The 16,716-nt window shown below is 43.9% G+C and overlaps 1 protein-coding gene across 2 annotated transcripts in view; it reads left to right on the forward strand.

The window, feature by feature from the left end:
• PLAAT1 (phospholipase A and acyltransferase 1) overlaps nt 1-16,716 on the forward strand; it is an 82,152-nt gene that overhangs the window by 40,047 nt on the left and 25,389 nt on the right. For both annotated transcript variants that reach the window (XM_077292925.1, XM_077292924.1), the window contains exon 3: nt 9,725-9,993. In XM_077292925.1, the coding sequence (XP_077149040.1) occupies nt 9,725-9,993 (269 nt within the window). The remainder of the gene's footprint in view (nt 1-9,724; nt 9,994-16,716) is intronic.

Raw genomic sequence — 16,716 nt, forward strand, 5'->3', positions numbered from 1 at the left:
TGGGCTCAGAATTACCAGGGGAGTCAGGCTCAAAACTCCTAGAAAGGGCATCCGCCTTAACATTCTTAGAACCCGGTAGGTAAGACACCACAAAATTAAACCGAGAGAAAAACAACGACCAGCGCGCCTGTCTAGGATTCAGGCGCCTGGCAGACTCAAGGTAAATTAAATTTTTGTGGTCAGTCAATACCACCACCTGATGTCTGGCCCCCTCAAGCCAGTGACGCCACTCCTCAAAAGCCCACTTCATGGCCAAAAGCTCCCGATTCCCAATATCATAATTCCGTTCGGCGGGCGAAAATTTACGGGAAAAAAAAGCACAAGGTGTCATCACGGAGCAGTCGGAACTTCTCTGCGACAACACCGCCCCAGCTCCGATTTCAGAAGCGTCGACCTCAACCTGAAAAGGAAGAGCAACATCAGGCTGACGCAACACTGGGGCGGAAGAAAAGCGGCGCTTGAGCTCCCGAAAGGCCTCCACAGCATCAGGGGACCAATCAGCAACATCAGCACCCTTCTTAGTCAAATCAGTCAATGGTTTTACAACATCAGAAAAACCAGCAATAAATCGACGATAAAAGTTAGCAAAGCCCAAAAATTTCTGAAGACTCTTAAGAGAATTGGGTTGCGTCCAATCACCAATAGCCTGAACCTTGACAGGATCCATCTCGATGGAAGAGGGGGAAAAAATGTATCCCAAGAAGGAAATCTTTTGAACCCCAAAAACACACTTAGAACCCTTCACACACAAGGAATTAGACCGCAAAACCTGAAAAACCCTCCTGACCTGCTGGACATGAGAGTCCCAGTCATCCGAAAAAATCAGAATATCATCCAGATACACAATCATAAATTTATCCAAATAATCGCGGAAAATGTCATGCATAAAGGACTGGAAGACTGAAGGGGCATTTGAAAGACCAAAAGGCATCACCAAATACTCAAAATGGCCCTCGGGCGTATTAAATGCGGTTTTCCACTCATCCCCCTGCTTGATTCGCACCAAATTATACGCCCCACGGAGATCAATCTTAGAGAACCACTTGGCCCCCTTTATACGAGCAAACAAATCAGTAAGCAGTGGTAACGGATATTGATATTTAACCGTGATTTTATTCAAAAGTCGATAATCAATACACGGCCTCAAAGAGCCGTCTTTCTTAGACACAAAGAAAAAACCGGCTCCTAAGGGAGATGACGAAGGACGAATATGTCCCTTTTCCAAGGACTCCTTTATATATTCTCGCATAGCAGCGTGTTCAGGCACAGACAGATTAAATAAACGACCCTTAGGGTATTTACTACCCGGGATCAAGTCTATGGCACAATCGCACTCCCGGTGCGGAGGTAGTGAACCAACCTTGGGTTCTTCAAAAACGTCACGAAAGTCAGACAAGAATTCAGGAATCTCAGAGGGAATAGATGATGAAATGGAAACCAAAGGTACGTCCCCATGAGTTCCTTTACATCCCCAGCTTAACACAGACATAGCTCTCCAGTCGAGGACTGGGTTATGAGATTGCAGCCATGGCAATCCCAGCACCAAAACATCATGTAGATTATACAGCACCAGAAAGCGAATAACCTCCTGGTGATCCGGATTAACACGCATAGTCACTTGTGTCCAGTATTGTGGTTTATTACTAGCCAATGGGGTGGAGTCAATCCCTTTCAGAGGTATCGGAGCCTCCAATGGCTCCAAATCATACCCACAGCGTTTGGCAAAGGACCAATCCATAAGACTCAAAGCAGCGCCAGAGTCGACATAGGCGTCCGTGGTAATAGATGACAAAGAACAAATCAGGGTCACAGATAGAATAAACTTAGACTGTAAAGTGCTAATTGAAACAGACTTGTCAGGCTTCTTAGTACGCTTAAAGCATGCTGATATAACATGAGTTGAATCACCACAATAGAAGCACAACCCATTTTTTCGTCTAAAATTCTGCCGCTCGCTTCTGGACAGAATTCTATCACATTGCATATTTTCTGGCGTTTTCTCAGTAGACACCGCCAAATGGTGCACAGGTTTGCGCTCCCGCAGACGCCTATCGATCTGAATAGCCATCGTCATGGACTCATTCAGACTCGCAGGCACAGGGAACCCCACCATAACATCCTTAATGGCATCAGAGAGACCTTCTCTGAAAATCGCCGCCAGGGCGCACTCATTCCACTGAGTAAGCACAGACCATTTGCGGAATTTTTGGCAGTATATTTCAGCTTCATCTTGCCCCTGAGACAAGGACATCAAGGCCTTTTCCGCCTGAAGCTCTAAATGAGGTTCCTCATAAAGCAACCCCAAGGCCAGAAAAAACGCATCCACATTGAGCAACGCAGGATCCCCTGGTGCTAATGCAAAAGCCCAGTCTTGAGGGTCGCCCCGGAGCAAGGAAATTACAATCCTGACCTGCTGTGCAGGGTCTCCGGCAGAGCGAGACTTCAGGGACAAAAACAATTTGCAATTATTTTTAAAATTTTGAAAGTGAGATCTATTCCCCGAGAAGAATTCAGGCAAAGGAATTCTAGGCTCAGACATAGGTGCATGAACAACAAAATCTTGCAAATTTTGTACCTTTGTGGCGAGATTATTCAAACCTGTAGCTACACTCTGAAGATCCATTTGAAACAGGTGAACACAGAGCCATTCAAGGATTAGAAGGAGAGAAAGAGAGGAAGGCTGCAGTATAGGCAGACTAGCAAGTGATTCAATTAAGAGCACACTCAGAACTAGAGGTAAAAAAAAAAAAAAAAAAAAAAATTGTAGCAGACTTCTTTTTTCTCTCCTTTCTCAGCCAGTAATTTAACCCTTTTTTTTGGCCGGTCAAACTGTCATGATTCTCAATGGCGAGAGAACATAGCCCAGCATATATGAGAACTAGCTCTTGGAAGATGGAAACTATACTGACCATGAACTAAACCTGCCGCACAACTAGAAGTGGCCGGGTAGCATGCCTACGTTTTTTTATCCCTAGATGCCCAGCGCCAGCCGGAGAACTACCTAATCCTAGCAGAGGAAAAGACAGTCCTGGCTCACCTCTAGAGAAATTTTCCCAAAAGGCAGACAGAGACCCCCACATATATTGGCGGTGATTTTAGATGAAATGACAAACGTAGTATGAAAATAGGTTTAGCAAAAATCGAGGTCCGCTTACTAGATAGCAGGAAGACAGAAAGGGCACTTTCATGGTCAGCAGAAAACCCTATCAAAACACCATCCAGAAATTACTTTAAGACTCTAGCATTAACTCATAACACCAGAGTGGCAATTTCCGCTCACAAGAGCTTTCCAGACACAGTAACGAAACAGCAGCTGTGAACAGGAACAAAATGCAAAAACACACAAGGACAAAAGTCCAACTTAGCTGGGAGTTGTCTAGTAGCAGGAACATGCACAGAAAGGCTTCTGATTACATTGTTGACCGGCATGAAACTGACAGAGGAGCAAGGTTATATAGCGACTCCCACATCCTGATAGGAGCAGGTGAACAGAGGGGATGATGCACACAAGTACAATTCCACAAGTGGCCACCGGGGGAGCCCAGAATCCAATTTCACAACAGGTATCGAAACAACATTAATCACGGCTTGCTGTGATTGGTCGCGTCGCGGCCACATGGGCGGCACGCGACCAATCACAAGCCGGGACTTCACGTAAGGAAGTAAACGCGCAAATTTTAAGCAAACAACGCTGCCAGTTCCCTCGGTGAGGTCCAGGCTGCGTCGGAGAGGTGAGTATAGCAATATTTTTTATTTTAATTCTTTCTTTTACACATTAATATGGATCCCAGGGCCTGAAGGAGAGTTTCCTCTCCTTCAGACCCTGGGAACCATCAGGAATACTGTCCGATACTTGAGTCCCATTGACTTGTATTGGTATCGGGTATCGGTATCGGATTGAATCCGATACTTTGCCGGTATCGGCCGATACTTTCCGATACCGATACTTTCAAGTATCGGATGGTATCGCTCAACACTACTTGTAGCCCTTTGTTCATCACTGGTCATTTCTGCTGCTGAAAACTTTCCTATTAGGGTACCATCACACAGTGCCATTTTCATTGCTACGACGGCACGATTTGTGACGTTCTAGCGATATCGTTACGATATCGTTGTGTCTGACATGCTACTGCGATCCGGAACCCCGCTGAGAATCGTACGTCGTAGCAGATCGTTTGAAACTTTCTTTCGTCGTCTAGTGTCCCGCTGTGGCGGCATGATTGCATCGTGTGACACAGGTTGTATACGATGTGCGCACAGTAACCAACGGCTTCTACATCGCAAATACGTCATGAAATTATCGCTCCAGCGCCGTGTATTGCAACGTGTGACCGCAGTCTACGACACTGGAGCGATAATCATACGACGCTGCAACGTCACGAATCGTGCCGTCGTAGCGATGAAAATGGCACTGTGTGACGGTACCCTTACTTATCCTGCATACCGTTCAGCAGACTGCAGATGGCTCTTGCTATCGGAAGTTATCTACTGTAATCTATGTAATCTTCATTATCTGATGTTCTTCTCTAATGATACAGCAGATCAGTCTCAATCTTGGGTGAATACATAATGTGAATAAAGTGCATCAGTGTTGGACTAGTTCTATAGGTATCCCAAATGGACAACTTCATTGATTCTAATTTCTTTCTTGGTGTAAAAATATAAGTTTCCGCAAAGGATCTGCTGCATCATAAAGCTAAATATTATGAGAAAGCCACAGGTCCTTCTTCACATTTTTAGTCTAATTTCTAATCTCAATTTTACAGTTACAGAATCATATTGTATTTTTAAGTAGTGTGTAAAGGTTCATTTGCTATGTAAAATTATTGTTAACCAGTGTTCAGAAAATAATCTTGCAATCTAAACAGACTGATGATCTTAAGGTGAAATGAAGCAAAATGCTTTTTCATTGAAGAAAAATGATCGTTTCTACTGCACAAAAATATAAAAAGTCTTGCAAGATCATTGTACAGGACCCTTATTGATGGGAACAATGGTAGATTTAGCTTGTAATAATCTATACACTGTGTGCACAGTTATTAAGCAATATGTATTTTTGATTATTAATTTTATTATTGAACAACTTCAGTGCTGTCAGTCAATCCAAAAGGTTAATAAACTTAATACCTGAATATTTAAGAATGTAAAAGTGGGGTCTTGTCTTTCTTAGAGAATTTCTACAGTAGCATAAAAAAGTTTAGGCACCCCTGGTCAAAATTACTGTTATATAAAGTGATCTGTAAAAGGCCTAATGTTAAAAATGACACATTTTCTTTGTATTTTAGGCATAATATATATAATATGAAATGTATGTGAGCACACAAATCTCCAAGGGTGCCCAAACTTTTTCATTGGCTCAATTTTCATTTTGTAATTTTTAAAATGCAAAAAATGATGGTATATATATTTTTTTTGCCAAAAATACAAAGGAGATGTGTCATCTTTAACATTAGGCCTTTAAAGGGAACCTGTCACCACGTTTTTGGAAGATGGAATAAAAATAGCGTTAAATAGGGGCAGAGGTGGGCATTACATTAGTGTGTTTGTTATGCGTTTATTACCCACCTAAGTTGCCGAAATACCTTTGCAAAGTCTCCGTTTTCGCCTGTCAATCAGGCTGGTCTGGTCAAAAGGGCGTCTTGTCTTCCCCCAGATTTTGCGTAGTTTTCCGTTGGTGGCGTAGTGGTGTGCGCATGCCCAAGGTCCCGAATCCTCTGCCAGGGGATTTAAAAAAGCGCGCTGTTCGTGATTTCATTGGTGATCGGTGGGCGCGGCCATCTTCCTTTGGCCGCGCGTGCGCAGAAGCGGCGCTCTGCTGGCCGCGGCTTCAGGAAAATGGCTGCGGGATGCCGCACGTGCGTAGATGGATATCGCGGCGGCCATTTTCCTGAAGCCGCGGCCAGCAGAGCGCCGCTTCTGCGCACGCGCGGCCAAAGGAAGATGGCCGCGCCCACCGATCACCAAGGAAATAACGAACAGCGCGCTCTTTTAAATCCCCTGGCAGTGGATTCGGGACCTTGGGCATGCGCACACCACTACGCCACCAACGGAAAACTACGCAAAATCTGGGGGAAGACAACGCCCTTTTGACCAGACCAGCCTGATTGACAGGCGAAAACGGAGACTTTGCAAAGGTATTTCGGCAACTTAGGTGGGTAATAAACGCATAACAAACACACTAATGTAACGCCCACCTCTGCCCCTATTTAACGCTATTTTTATCCCATCTTCCAAAAACGTGGTGACAGGTTCCCTTTAAGAGTTCATTTCATGTTCAACATGCTTAGCAGTTCACAATATCAGTAATTATGACCAGGAGGGCCAAAACTTTTACATGCCACTGTATGTGTGCAGAATTATTGGGAAATTATTAGTGTGCAGAATTATTATGCAACTAAATGAAAAACATACATTTTCCTATCTCTATTGTTTATTTTGATCTATTAATGTGAGAATAATAATGATGATACAACTCAAAATGTAAAAAAATGCATTTCTAACATTTCAAAAAAATATCAGTGCCCAATATATCCACGCTTCTTTTCACAACAGTCATAATCTTTCTATCCATGGAGTCTGTCAGTTTCTTAATCTGTTGACGACCAACATTTATTTTGGCAGCACCAACCTCAGCATCCCAGACTGACAATTGCTTGGTTTTTCTTCACCACAAATCTCCCATTTAAGAAGGGCCCAAAATGTCTCAATAGGGTTTGGTTCAGATATGGAATGGCCAAGTCATTATTCTTTCATCTTTATGGCCTTCTCTGGCAGCCAAGCATTGGTGACTTTAATGCATTTGTGGAGCATTGTCCTGCATAAAAATGTTTTCTTGAAAGATGCAGACATTTTTCCATACCATTGCTTGAAAAAGGTGATTCTAAAAACTGGCACTAGGTTTGGGAGTTTATTATGAGTCCATCTTCAATCCTAAAAGGTGCAACTAGCCCCTGTCATGTGTGAGGCTGCAGATCGTCACACTGTATCTGGCTGCATAAGGTCTCAGCATTTTGCTTTGCAGACTTCTTCCTGGTCCTTCTGAATCTATGACCCAGTAGCCACCTTCCCCCGGCTCTAATGGACACACCTGTATCTGGGTGTTTATAACTCCCAGCTTGCTGATGGGAGTTGCTGGTGATATTTCTATTTCTATTTTCCCCTGTTGAGGCTTGGAGCTATAGCAGTTGGCTATCTTCCTATTTGATGTTGCTGGAGGACGTACTGTATGTGTTACTTCTCTGAGTCTTCTCAAGCAAAGTGTTCCCCTTGTTTATCTACCCCAGCTGTCACTAGTGGTAGTGGGGATTGACTAATGCTCATCCTGTCCTTCCCTATGCAGGGCTTATCGCGAGGGTGAGGAAGGGATTAGGTTCCTGCTCGGTGATAGGTGCAGAACCTATATAGGAAGTTTAGAGCAGACAGGGTGACATTAGATCAGCCTAGGGGTCTCCACTTCATGCTTCCCTAGTGTTTGGGCTCCCTTCCCCTTATCCCTTTTGATTTGCACTCAGTCTTTCTTACACCATGTGTTACAGCTTCTCTTTAATAATACCAACCTACTTCAGTACTCCAGGTCCATGTCTGTTATTAATCCAGCTACAGGCCCTCTCATCTGGTCTATCAAAGTCACTCCCATCTTATCAACCCATAGCACCTTTGAAAAATCTGCCTTTAGATATTTCTTGGCCCTCTCTTGACGTTTCACCTTCTATATCTTGTTCAGTGGTGATCGGGTTTGAGCCTTCCTTACATTGACCATATAAGGACTGAACATCGTGCACTTTTGACCATTCCAGGGAAGTTTCAGTTCTGGAATATGACAGCACTGGAGGATAATGGGTTCCTGGTAGAGATGGTTGAACCCGAACAGTAAAGTTCAGGGTCCATACCAAAAACCTACTGTTCAGACACGGATTTCACAAGGAAGTCTGTGTTACTGTTTGGGTTTGGTTGCCCGAACACTAGGTGTTTGTCGCGCTGTCATGTGCATGGCAGTGCGGCAAACACTGCTTCTGATCAGCGGGGAAATCATCCCCACTGGTCAGAGAGCCACGGTTCCCTACAGCTCCCATCAGCTGACACTTGCTGCCGCTAATAACAGCGAGCACAGGAGCAGCAGATGGGAGTATTCATCTGCCGCTCATGCGCTGTAAATAAGTAATTAAAAAGAAAACGGCATGTATTTTTGCTAAACCCACGCAGTTTTTTTTTTTTTTTTAATTATTTATTTACAGTGCAGGAACGGCAGATGAATACTCCCATCCGCTGCTCCTGCTCTCACTGTAATTAGCGGTTGCAGGTGTCGGATGATGGGATCAGTAGTCCTACCAGCTAACACCAGTGACTGGAGGTAAACTTGATACCTCCAATCACAGCTGAGCGCTCCTGCTGCCTTTTGACTGCGTCGGAACCACGGCTCTCTGATCAGAGGGGATTTCCCTGCCAAACAGAAGTGGTGTTTGCTATGCTGTCATGCACATGACAACGCAGCAAACATTGGATGTTTGGGCCCACTATTCAAGTGAATGGGGTCCTGGTTCGGGTCCGGGTACTGTTCTGGTACCCAAATCCGAACTTTTTGTAACTGTTCAGCCGAACCCACCGGACCCAAACATCCAGGTGTCCACCCATCTCTAGTTCCTGGTCATTTCACATTTGATTCTACTCGAATATTTGGCAGTTGACGTACGGCTTTTTTCTCAATCTGTTTTTTTGCAAACCCTTTGATTATTTGAAAAACAACATTTGATAGTTTTGTGATCACTCTTCAGTATCTTAGCAATTCTAAGAGTGCTGCATCCCTCTGTAATAATTTTAAAAATCTCTGACTTTTCAGAGTCAGTTATCTTTTTTGGCCTCTTTGTCTGAGGATATCAAGTTGCCTTAAAATTCACTCTTAATGAAGGTTTTTGATATACTTAGGCTACATCCTGCCTTGTTACACAAATACACATTAACTCAGCTGCTTCATCCAATAAGTGTATACAGTTTGGAGTAGGAACATGTACATAAAAATGATCATATGATAAAAATACTCACTTGCCTAATGTGCAAATGGTGTAGCATGGTCTGCTTGTGTAAACAGACTGGTAAATGATCGCCAATTGGTAAATACTTACTAATCGGCGGTGGTTTAACGCTGCTAAATCGTTTGATGTATATGTACAAACTATCTAAAGTATATGAAAAAAAACTTGCTACTTACACTAAGAGTGGAAGACAAGACAATGAAAAAAACAATAATATCTTTTTTGATGTCTCATCTTAGGAGTCAACAAGCACTCCAAGGAACTGATCCAAGCAACATAGATGTCCTAATATTCTAACACCATATTATTCTTAGCATATATGCCAAATTCAAAATTTGCCATTTTATTTTTCCTAAATTTCCACTCTTATGAAGTAATAAGCATCCATCATCTAACAATCAACAGTTTTGTTAGAATTATTTTTAGTCATAAACTTCTTTATATTCTTTGGTGCTTGAATCCATTCCACATTCCCCAGTGCCAAGTTTTGAGGTACATATCAGGTTTCCGAGCCTTTTGAATGTGAGTCTGCTGTGAGTCTGTTCTGTTGTGTGACGTCAGCATCTTGTTCTTGTATATTGTTCTGTAGAGTAACAAAGCTGTTGACAGTGGGAATGTATCCTGCAAATCATTTGTATCTTCAAATAGAGTTTTATGAATTTCACCTCAAATTTTGTTCAATCTTACATTGACAGAGGAAAGCACAGTTGCTTCATTTTCAAGCGCAAAGTCTGTCTTCAGCAGAAAGGCTCTTGTAAAGATGCAGCTCCTCAAAGATGTTGTGGGAGACGACACTTACAAAGTGAACAATAAGTATGACGACAAGTACACTCCACTGCCAGCGGAAGAAATCCTGCAGCGAGCAGAGATTCTTATTGGACAAGAAATATGTTACGACCTTCTGGGAAATAACTGTGAACATTTTGTCACACTGCTTCGTTATGGAGAAGGTGTATCTGACCAGGTAATATGCTGTCATCCTGCTATAACATTATGCCTTCATGTGTAAAATATGCTTTAATGAATTATGTAAGAATCAAATAAATGCTATTTGCATTTGAGTTAGTCCCTATAAAAATATAATGGCTAAATACTGATCAGACCTATAAGTGTGCATGTAGTCTCAATAGACTCAGACACACAGATAACTACAAGTATCATTCTATTCTAAGAACCTTTTATTTCATATTTTTGCATGATTAGTGATAAGTGAGCTTGCTCGCCACTACTTGGTGCTCGCCCGAGCAGTGCAGTGCTCACGATGCTTGGAGCTCGTCGAGTAGTTCCGGCTTTGCTCGGCGGGAGTTCGGATCCCCACCCTGCATGTTTGGCACTCTTTAGAGCACCAATGAAAATGCAGGGAGTGTCTGCCACACACTGTAATTCCACAGCCATGTTGGTTATGGCATTACAGTGATTGGCTGGCCGTACAGCGTCATCAGGTCTATATCAGACCTGGCGCTGCCCTGCTCATCAGACAGCTCCGTAATCACGCAGTGTAGGGAGAGTTGCTGATGAGATAGGGAGAGATTTTCAATTTTATTAGTTAGCGTGGGTATACCATCTGTAATACACAAATCCATCTCAACCAACAGTCCTTCTGAGGACTAATCAAGGTGTATATAGATATCAGTGCTAGGCAGGCAGGCAGTGTATGTGACAGACTTCATTGCATGTATATAAGTCAAGGATTAAAAAATAACCTTTAATACGATGCTAAAAAGGTAAAGACAATACACTCACCATAAGAAAGTGCAAGGTGCATACAGTAAACAAACAACACTAAGCAACCAATGAATTGCGCCAGGACTTAATGTGAGGGTTTTCTTCCCAGGTTTCAAGACACTAGTCCTAGATTGGACCTACTTACAAGTAACTTACACAATTCTTTAGCTACATGTAGTTACCGCTTAATTAACCGTCCAGTATACGGTCCTTTATACGGTGCAAACCATTCTAAGGTAATCAACTCATGCCCTAGGCTGTGCAGACCATACCTTCATCATTTGTCCACATACAGTATTAAACCAGACTTCATTGCATATAGCAAGAGGGTCTATTCCAATACTGTCTGCTGCTGCTGCCTATTACAGATATTTATATACATAGTCCCAGGTATCAGGGCCCAGGAATATTTTTTTGGGGATCTTAATCCTGATTATTTTTCTTTAAAAGCAATCCAGAGCACACTGTTTTTCTGCGCCATTTGCTGGTTGGCAATGCAGAATACAGCCAGATCCTTTCTAAATTACAATGTAAAAATCCAACTATTTTAAACAGGGGTTGGGCTGTCACACAAATCACATCTCAGTGCATTGAAAATTATGTCATTTGTGGCCTACTGTTAAATTTTGTTGTTGTGTCATAGATAAGACACCAGTTGGCTGAAAAAAAACATACTTACCTACAGGCCAGCTATTTTAAATAGGGCTTTGGCCGTCACAGGGTTCACATCTAAGTGCATTGAAAATTCTGACATTTGTGCCAACTGTTAAATTTGTTGTAGTGTCTTAGATAAGACACCAGTTTGCTGAAAAAAAAATAATTACCTACAGGGCAGGTATTTTAAACAGGGGTTTGGCCATAACTCGGATCGCCTATCAGTGCGGTCAAAATTGTGCCATTTCAGGCCTCAATTTAAATATTGTTGCAGTGTCTTAGCCAATTTATTGACATCAGTTTGCTGAAAAAAAAATATTTACCTACAGGCCAGATATTTTACACTGGGGTTTGTCTGCCACACGGATCGCCTATCAGTGCAGTCAAAATTGTGCCATTTCAGGCCTCACTTTAAATTTTATTGCTGTGTCTAAGGCAAGTTATTGACATCAGTTTGATGAAAAAATAATAGTTACCTACAGTCCCGATATTTTAAACTGTGGTTTTCCCACACACAGATCACATATAAGTTCGCTCCAAATTCAGCCATTAGTAGTGAACGTGGAAGATATTGTAGTCCATTTACAATGGGAAAGGCACGTGGCAAGGGACGGGGAAGTGGACGTGATATTATTATTACTATTATTATAATTATTTATTTATATAGTACCATTAATTCCATGGTGCTGTACATGAGAAGGGGTTACATACAATGTAATACGCTGCTCAAAAAAATAAAGGAAACACTTAAACAACTGAATAACTCCAAGTACATAAAACTTCTGTGAAATCAAACTGTCCTCTTAGAAAGCAACACTGTTTGGCAATTAATTTCACATGCTGCTGAGCAAATGGAATAGACAACAGATAGAAATTATAGGCATTTATCAAGACACACTCAATAAAGGAGTAGTTATGCAGGTGGGGGCCACAGACCACATCTCATTAGGCTACTTTCACACTAGTCCGTCGGTACAGGCCGTCGCAAACCGTCGGCCCGACGTACCGTGTGTTAATTTAGCACAACGGGAGCAGCGGATGCAGTTTTGCAATGCATCCGCTGCCCCATTGTGAGTTCCGAGGAGGAGGGGGTGGAGTTTCGGCCACGCATGCGCGGTCGAAAATGGTGGACACGACGCACAAAAAAAGTTACATGGAATGTTTTTTTGTGCCGACGGTCCATGAAAACACGACGCATCCGTCGCACGACGGATGGGACATGTGGAAATCCGTCATAATGCGTCGCTAATGCAAGTGTATGGAGAAGAAATGCATCCTGCAGGCAACTTTGCAGGATGCGTTTTTTCTCCAAAACGACGCACTGTGACGTGCGTCGAAGGATGCTGGTGTGAAAGTACCAATGCTTTCTGGTTGATGTTTTGGTCATTTTTGAATGTTGGTTGTGCTTTCACACTCGTGGTAGCATGAGACAGACTCTACAACCCACACAAGTGGCTCAGGTAGTGTAGCTCATCCAGGATGGCACTTCAATGCGAGCTGTGGCAAGAAGGTTTGCTGTCAGTGTAGTGTCCAGAGGCTTGAGGCGTTAACAGGAGACAGGCCAGTACACCAGGAGATGTGGAAGGGGCTGTAGGAGGGCAACAACCATGCAGCAGGGCTGCTACCTCAGCCTTTGTGCAAGGAGGAACAGGTAGAGCACTACCAGAGCCCTGCAGAACGACCTCCAGCAGGCCATAAATGTGCATGTGTCTGCACAAATGGTTAGAAACTGACTCCATGAGAATGGTCTGAGTGTCCGACGTCCACAGATGGGGGTTGTGCTCACAGCTCAACACCGTGCAGGACACTTGGCATTTACCACAGAATACCAGGATTGGCAAATTCGCTACTGGTGCCCTGTGCTCTTCACAGATGAAAGCAGGTTCACACTGAGCACATGTGACAGATTTGACAGAGTCTGGAGACGCCGTGGAGAGCGATCTGCTGCCTGCAACATCATTCAGCATGACCGGATTGGCAGTAGGTCAGTAATGGTGTGGGGTGGCATTTCTTTGGAGGGCCGCACAGCCCTCCATGTGCTCGCCTGAGGCAGCCTGACTGCCATTAGTTAATGAGATGAGATGCTCAGACCTCTTGTGAGACCATATGCTGGTGAGGTTGGCCCTGGGTTCCTCCTAATGCAGGACAATGCCAGACCTCATGTGGCTGGAGTGTGTCAGCAGTTCCTGCAAGATGAAAGCATTGAAGCTATGGACTGGCCCGTCTGTTCCCCAGACCTGAATCTGACTGAACAGATCTGGGATATCATGTCTTGTACCATCCACCAACATCACGTTGCACCACAAACTTTCCAGGAATTGGCGGAGGCTTTAGTCGATGTCTGGGAGGAGATACCTCAGGAGGCCATCCGCTGCCTCATCAGGAGCATGCACAGGCATTGTAGGGAGGTCTTACAGGACCTTGGTGGCAACACATACTAGAGGGATTTGCAGAGGGGAGAAACAGGGGAGTAGCAAGGAAAGAGGTGGATTAGTTGGGCAGCAGAGTTGAGGACAGACTGGTGTGGCGCAAGAGAGGTAGTGGGGAGGCCACAGAGGAGTCTGTTGCAGTAATCTAGTTGAATATGATGAGGGTATGCACAAGAGTTTTAGTAGATTGAGGTCTGAGGAAGGGACGGATCCTGGAAATATTTTTGAGATGGAGGCGAAAGGAGGTGGCAAGAGTTTGGACATGCGGTTTGAAGGACAGGGCAGAATCGAGAGATACCCCGAGGCAGTGGATTTCAGATGAGGGAGAGAGCGTGATGCCATTTACCATAATAGATAAGTCGGGTAGGGGAGGTACATGAAATAGAGGAAAGATGACAAGTTCGGTTTTGTCTACATTGAATTTAGGAAGCGAGAGGTGAAGAAGTAAGAATATGGCTGATAGATACTCCGGGATTCTGGACAGCAGAGAGGTGACATCTGTCCAGAGAGGTAGATCTGAATGTCGTCTGCATACAAGTGGTACTGGAAGCCATGGGACTTTATGAGTTGTCCTAGGCCAAGGGTATAGATGGAAAAAAAGTAGGGGCCCCAGGACAGAGCTTTGAGGGACTCCAACAGAGAGATAGTGATGGTGCATGCAGAGGCCGAGGCCATGGGCAAGCTGAAATTGGGCCACAACAAACACAACAAACACCAAAATCGTCTCGCCTGACCATCCTGTCTGAATTACTAGGGGACCGCAGAACACAACTATTGAACCCAATTCAGTGTCAAAAGGTTGTTGGTTGGATGGCGGATCATGCTTCCAGTTACTTTGCCACCACCACCAGCACCTTGTCTTCCTCACGGTCAAGTCTGAGTAGCTGTGAGTCTGGACCACATATTTCTCACCCTGATTAGCCATCCTCCCACCATTCTAAGTGCCCGGAGACAACTGATCCAACAATTGGACACTCTGAAGAGCTGTTCAAAAGTGATGACACCATAATTGGAGTCACCATCCCGCTTGCATTCTGAAAAGCTCTCTGCTCACAGTGAAAGTGGATGCATTGCAGGCGGAGCACGTTAAGATGGAGCAAGGAACCATACAGGGTAATTACACACAGCCTAGCCTCATGTTATCCCAACATGCATTGATTGACAATGAGGAAGAGGACAAACTGAAGCTACTTTCATGCACTATAGACGGTACTATAAGCACAACTGTCATACCATCTGTCCAGCGTGGATGGCCTGAGGACAGGGAGGAGGAGGATAGCATGGTCAGTCATCCTGTTGGTGAGGACACGGAAGTCTTGCCTGTTAGCAGTCTGGCACGCATGGCTGAATTTATGTTGCGCTGCCTTTCCCGTGGCCCTCACATTATCAAAATTTTCGGTGACACTTATTACTGGTTGGTGACACTTCTAGACCCATGCTACAAAGAGAACTTTCAATCTCCTCTTTCAGAGGCAGACAGGTGTACTAAAATGGTGCAGTACCAGAGGGCCATTCTTGCAGAATTATTAAAAGAATTCCCATCTGAAAGGGCTGGCGGCAGAAGTCACAGTTTGTTGGACAGGTGTACTAAAATGGTGCAGTACCAGAGGGCTATTGTTGCAGAATTATTAAAAGAATTCCCATCTGAACAGACTGGCGGCAGAGGTCACAGTTCATTGGACAACCAAGAAGTACAAGCAAGAGACACACAACTCCAATCCAGCAGAGGCAGGGGATCAGTGGCAAAGTTCTGGGAGAGTTTTCTCAGACCCTCTCATTGCAGGGGCCCAGAGGCACGGGGTACTCACACGGAATGCAAAGTTTGGGAAGATGCTGCGAGAGTACCAGCTCTTTTAAACTGGGAAAACATTTTTCGGATGCCATCCTCCACGTCTCTTCCAACACCACCACTAGATCTTCAGGGTGAACGTGTTCAGTCATGCAACAGCCAAGTAATTTTTTTCAGGGGTGTTTACGATGCCCGTTCCAAAAATGTTTACACAGTATGTTGAGGTGTACCCCCAGGGGGAAATGTTTTGCAGCCATACACTTAGTGTATGGGCATTACAAGTATAGGAGACCCGCTCCTTTAAACTCAGAAAACATTTATTCGGAGGCCATCTTCCGCATATCTTCCTTGAGGGATTGGAGTGTGTGCAAATTTTGGGCAGGCTTTGTATTCACTTGATGGGCAATCTTTAGGTGACTTAAAAAAAATTATAATAATGGGAATTTTGGTTTCATGTGACCATCCAGTATGTGAGTTCAAAGGCTTATTGGGGTGAGTGTAACTTTGGTGCAGGGTAGGCCTTGCATTCAATGCATAAGCAAACAGTATGGGAGTACCGAAAAAATGCTGGGAACTTGGTTTTCATGTGGCCATCCAGTACGTGAGTTCAAAGGCTTATTGGGGTGAATGTAACTTTGGTGCAGGGCAGGCCTTGCATTTTATGCATAAGCAAACAGTATGGGAGTAACAAATGAATACTGGGAACTTTGGTTGCATGTGGTCATTCATGACGTCTGTTTAATGAGTTGTTGGGGTGCGTCCAAATTTTGGGCAGCTCTGCCACTCACTGCATGTGCAATAACAGTATAAGGGACTCACTGCTTAATAATTGGAACAACAAAGCATAGCTGGCTGATGGCTCTCTAAGAATAGTGAGGGCTGACAGCTGGCCCTAAAAAAATAGACTTGTGACATTCAGAGTCCCTCCTTTAAGAAGTGTCTGATGAAGTGTCACACACCACATGGCCAAATAAGGTTGTAAAATGTTAAAATTACATTTCCCAGTGAATGCATTTGTCTTGGTTGAAAGCAATGGTAAAATTGAAAAACGCATCAAAAACACTACGTGTGAACATAGCCCAAGTGGTAG

Source organism: Ranitomeya variabilis, chromosome 2 (assembly GCF_051348905.1).
Source record: "Ranitomeya variabilis isolate aRanVar5 chromosome 2, aRanVar5.hap1, whole genome shotgun sequence".
Classification (NCBI taxonomy): domain Eukaryota; kingdom Metazoa; phylum Chordata; class Amphibia; order Anura; family Dendrobatidae; genus Ranitomeya; species Ranitomeya variabilis.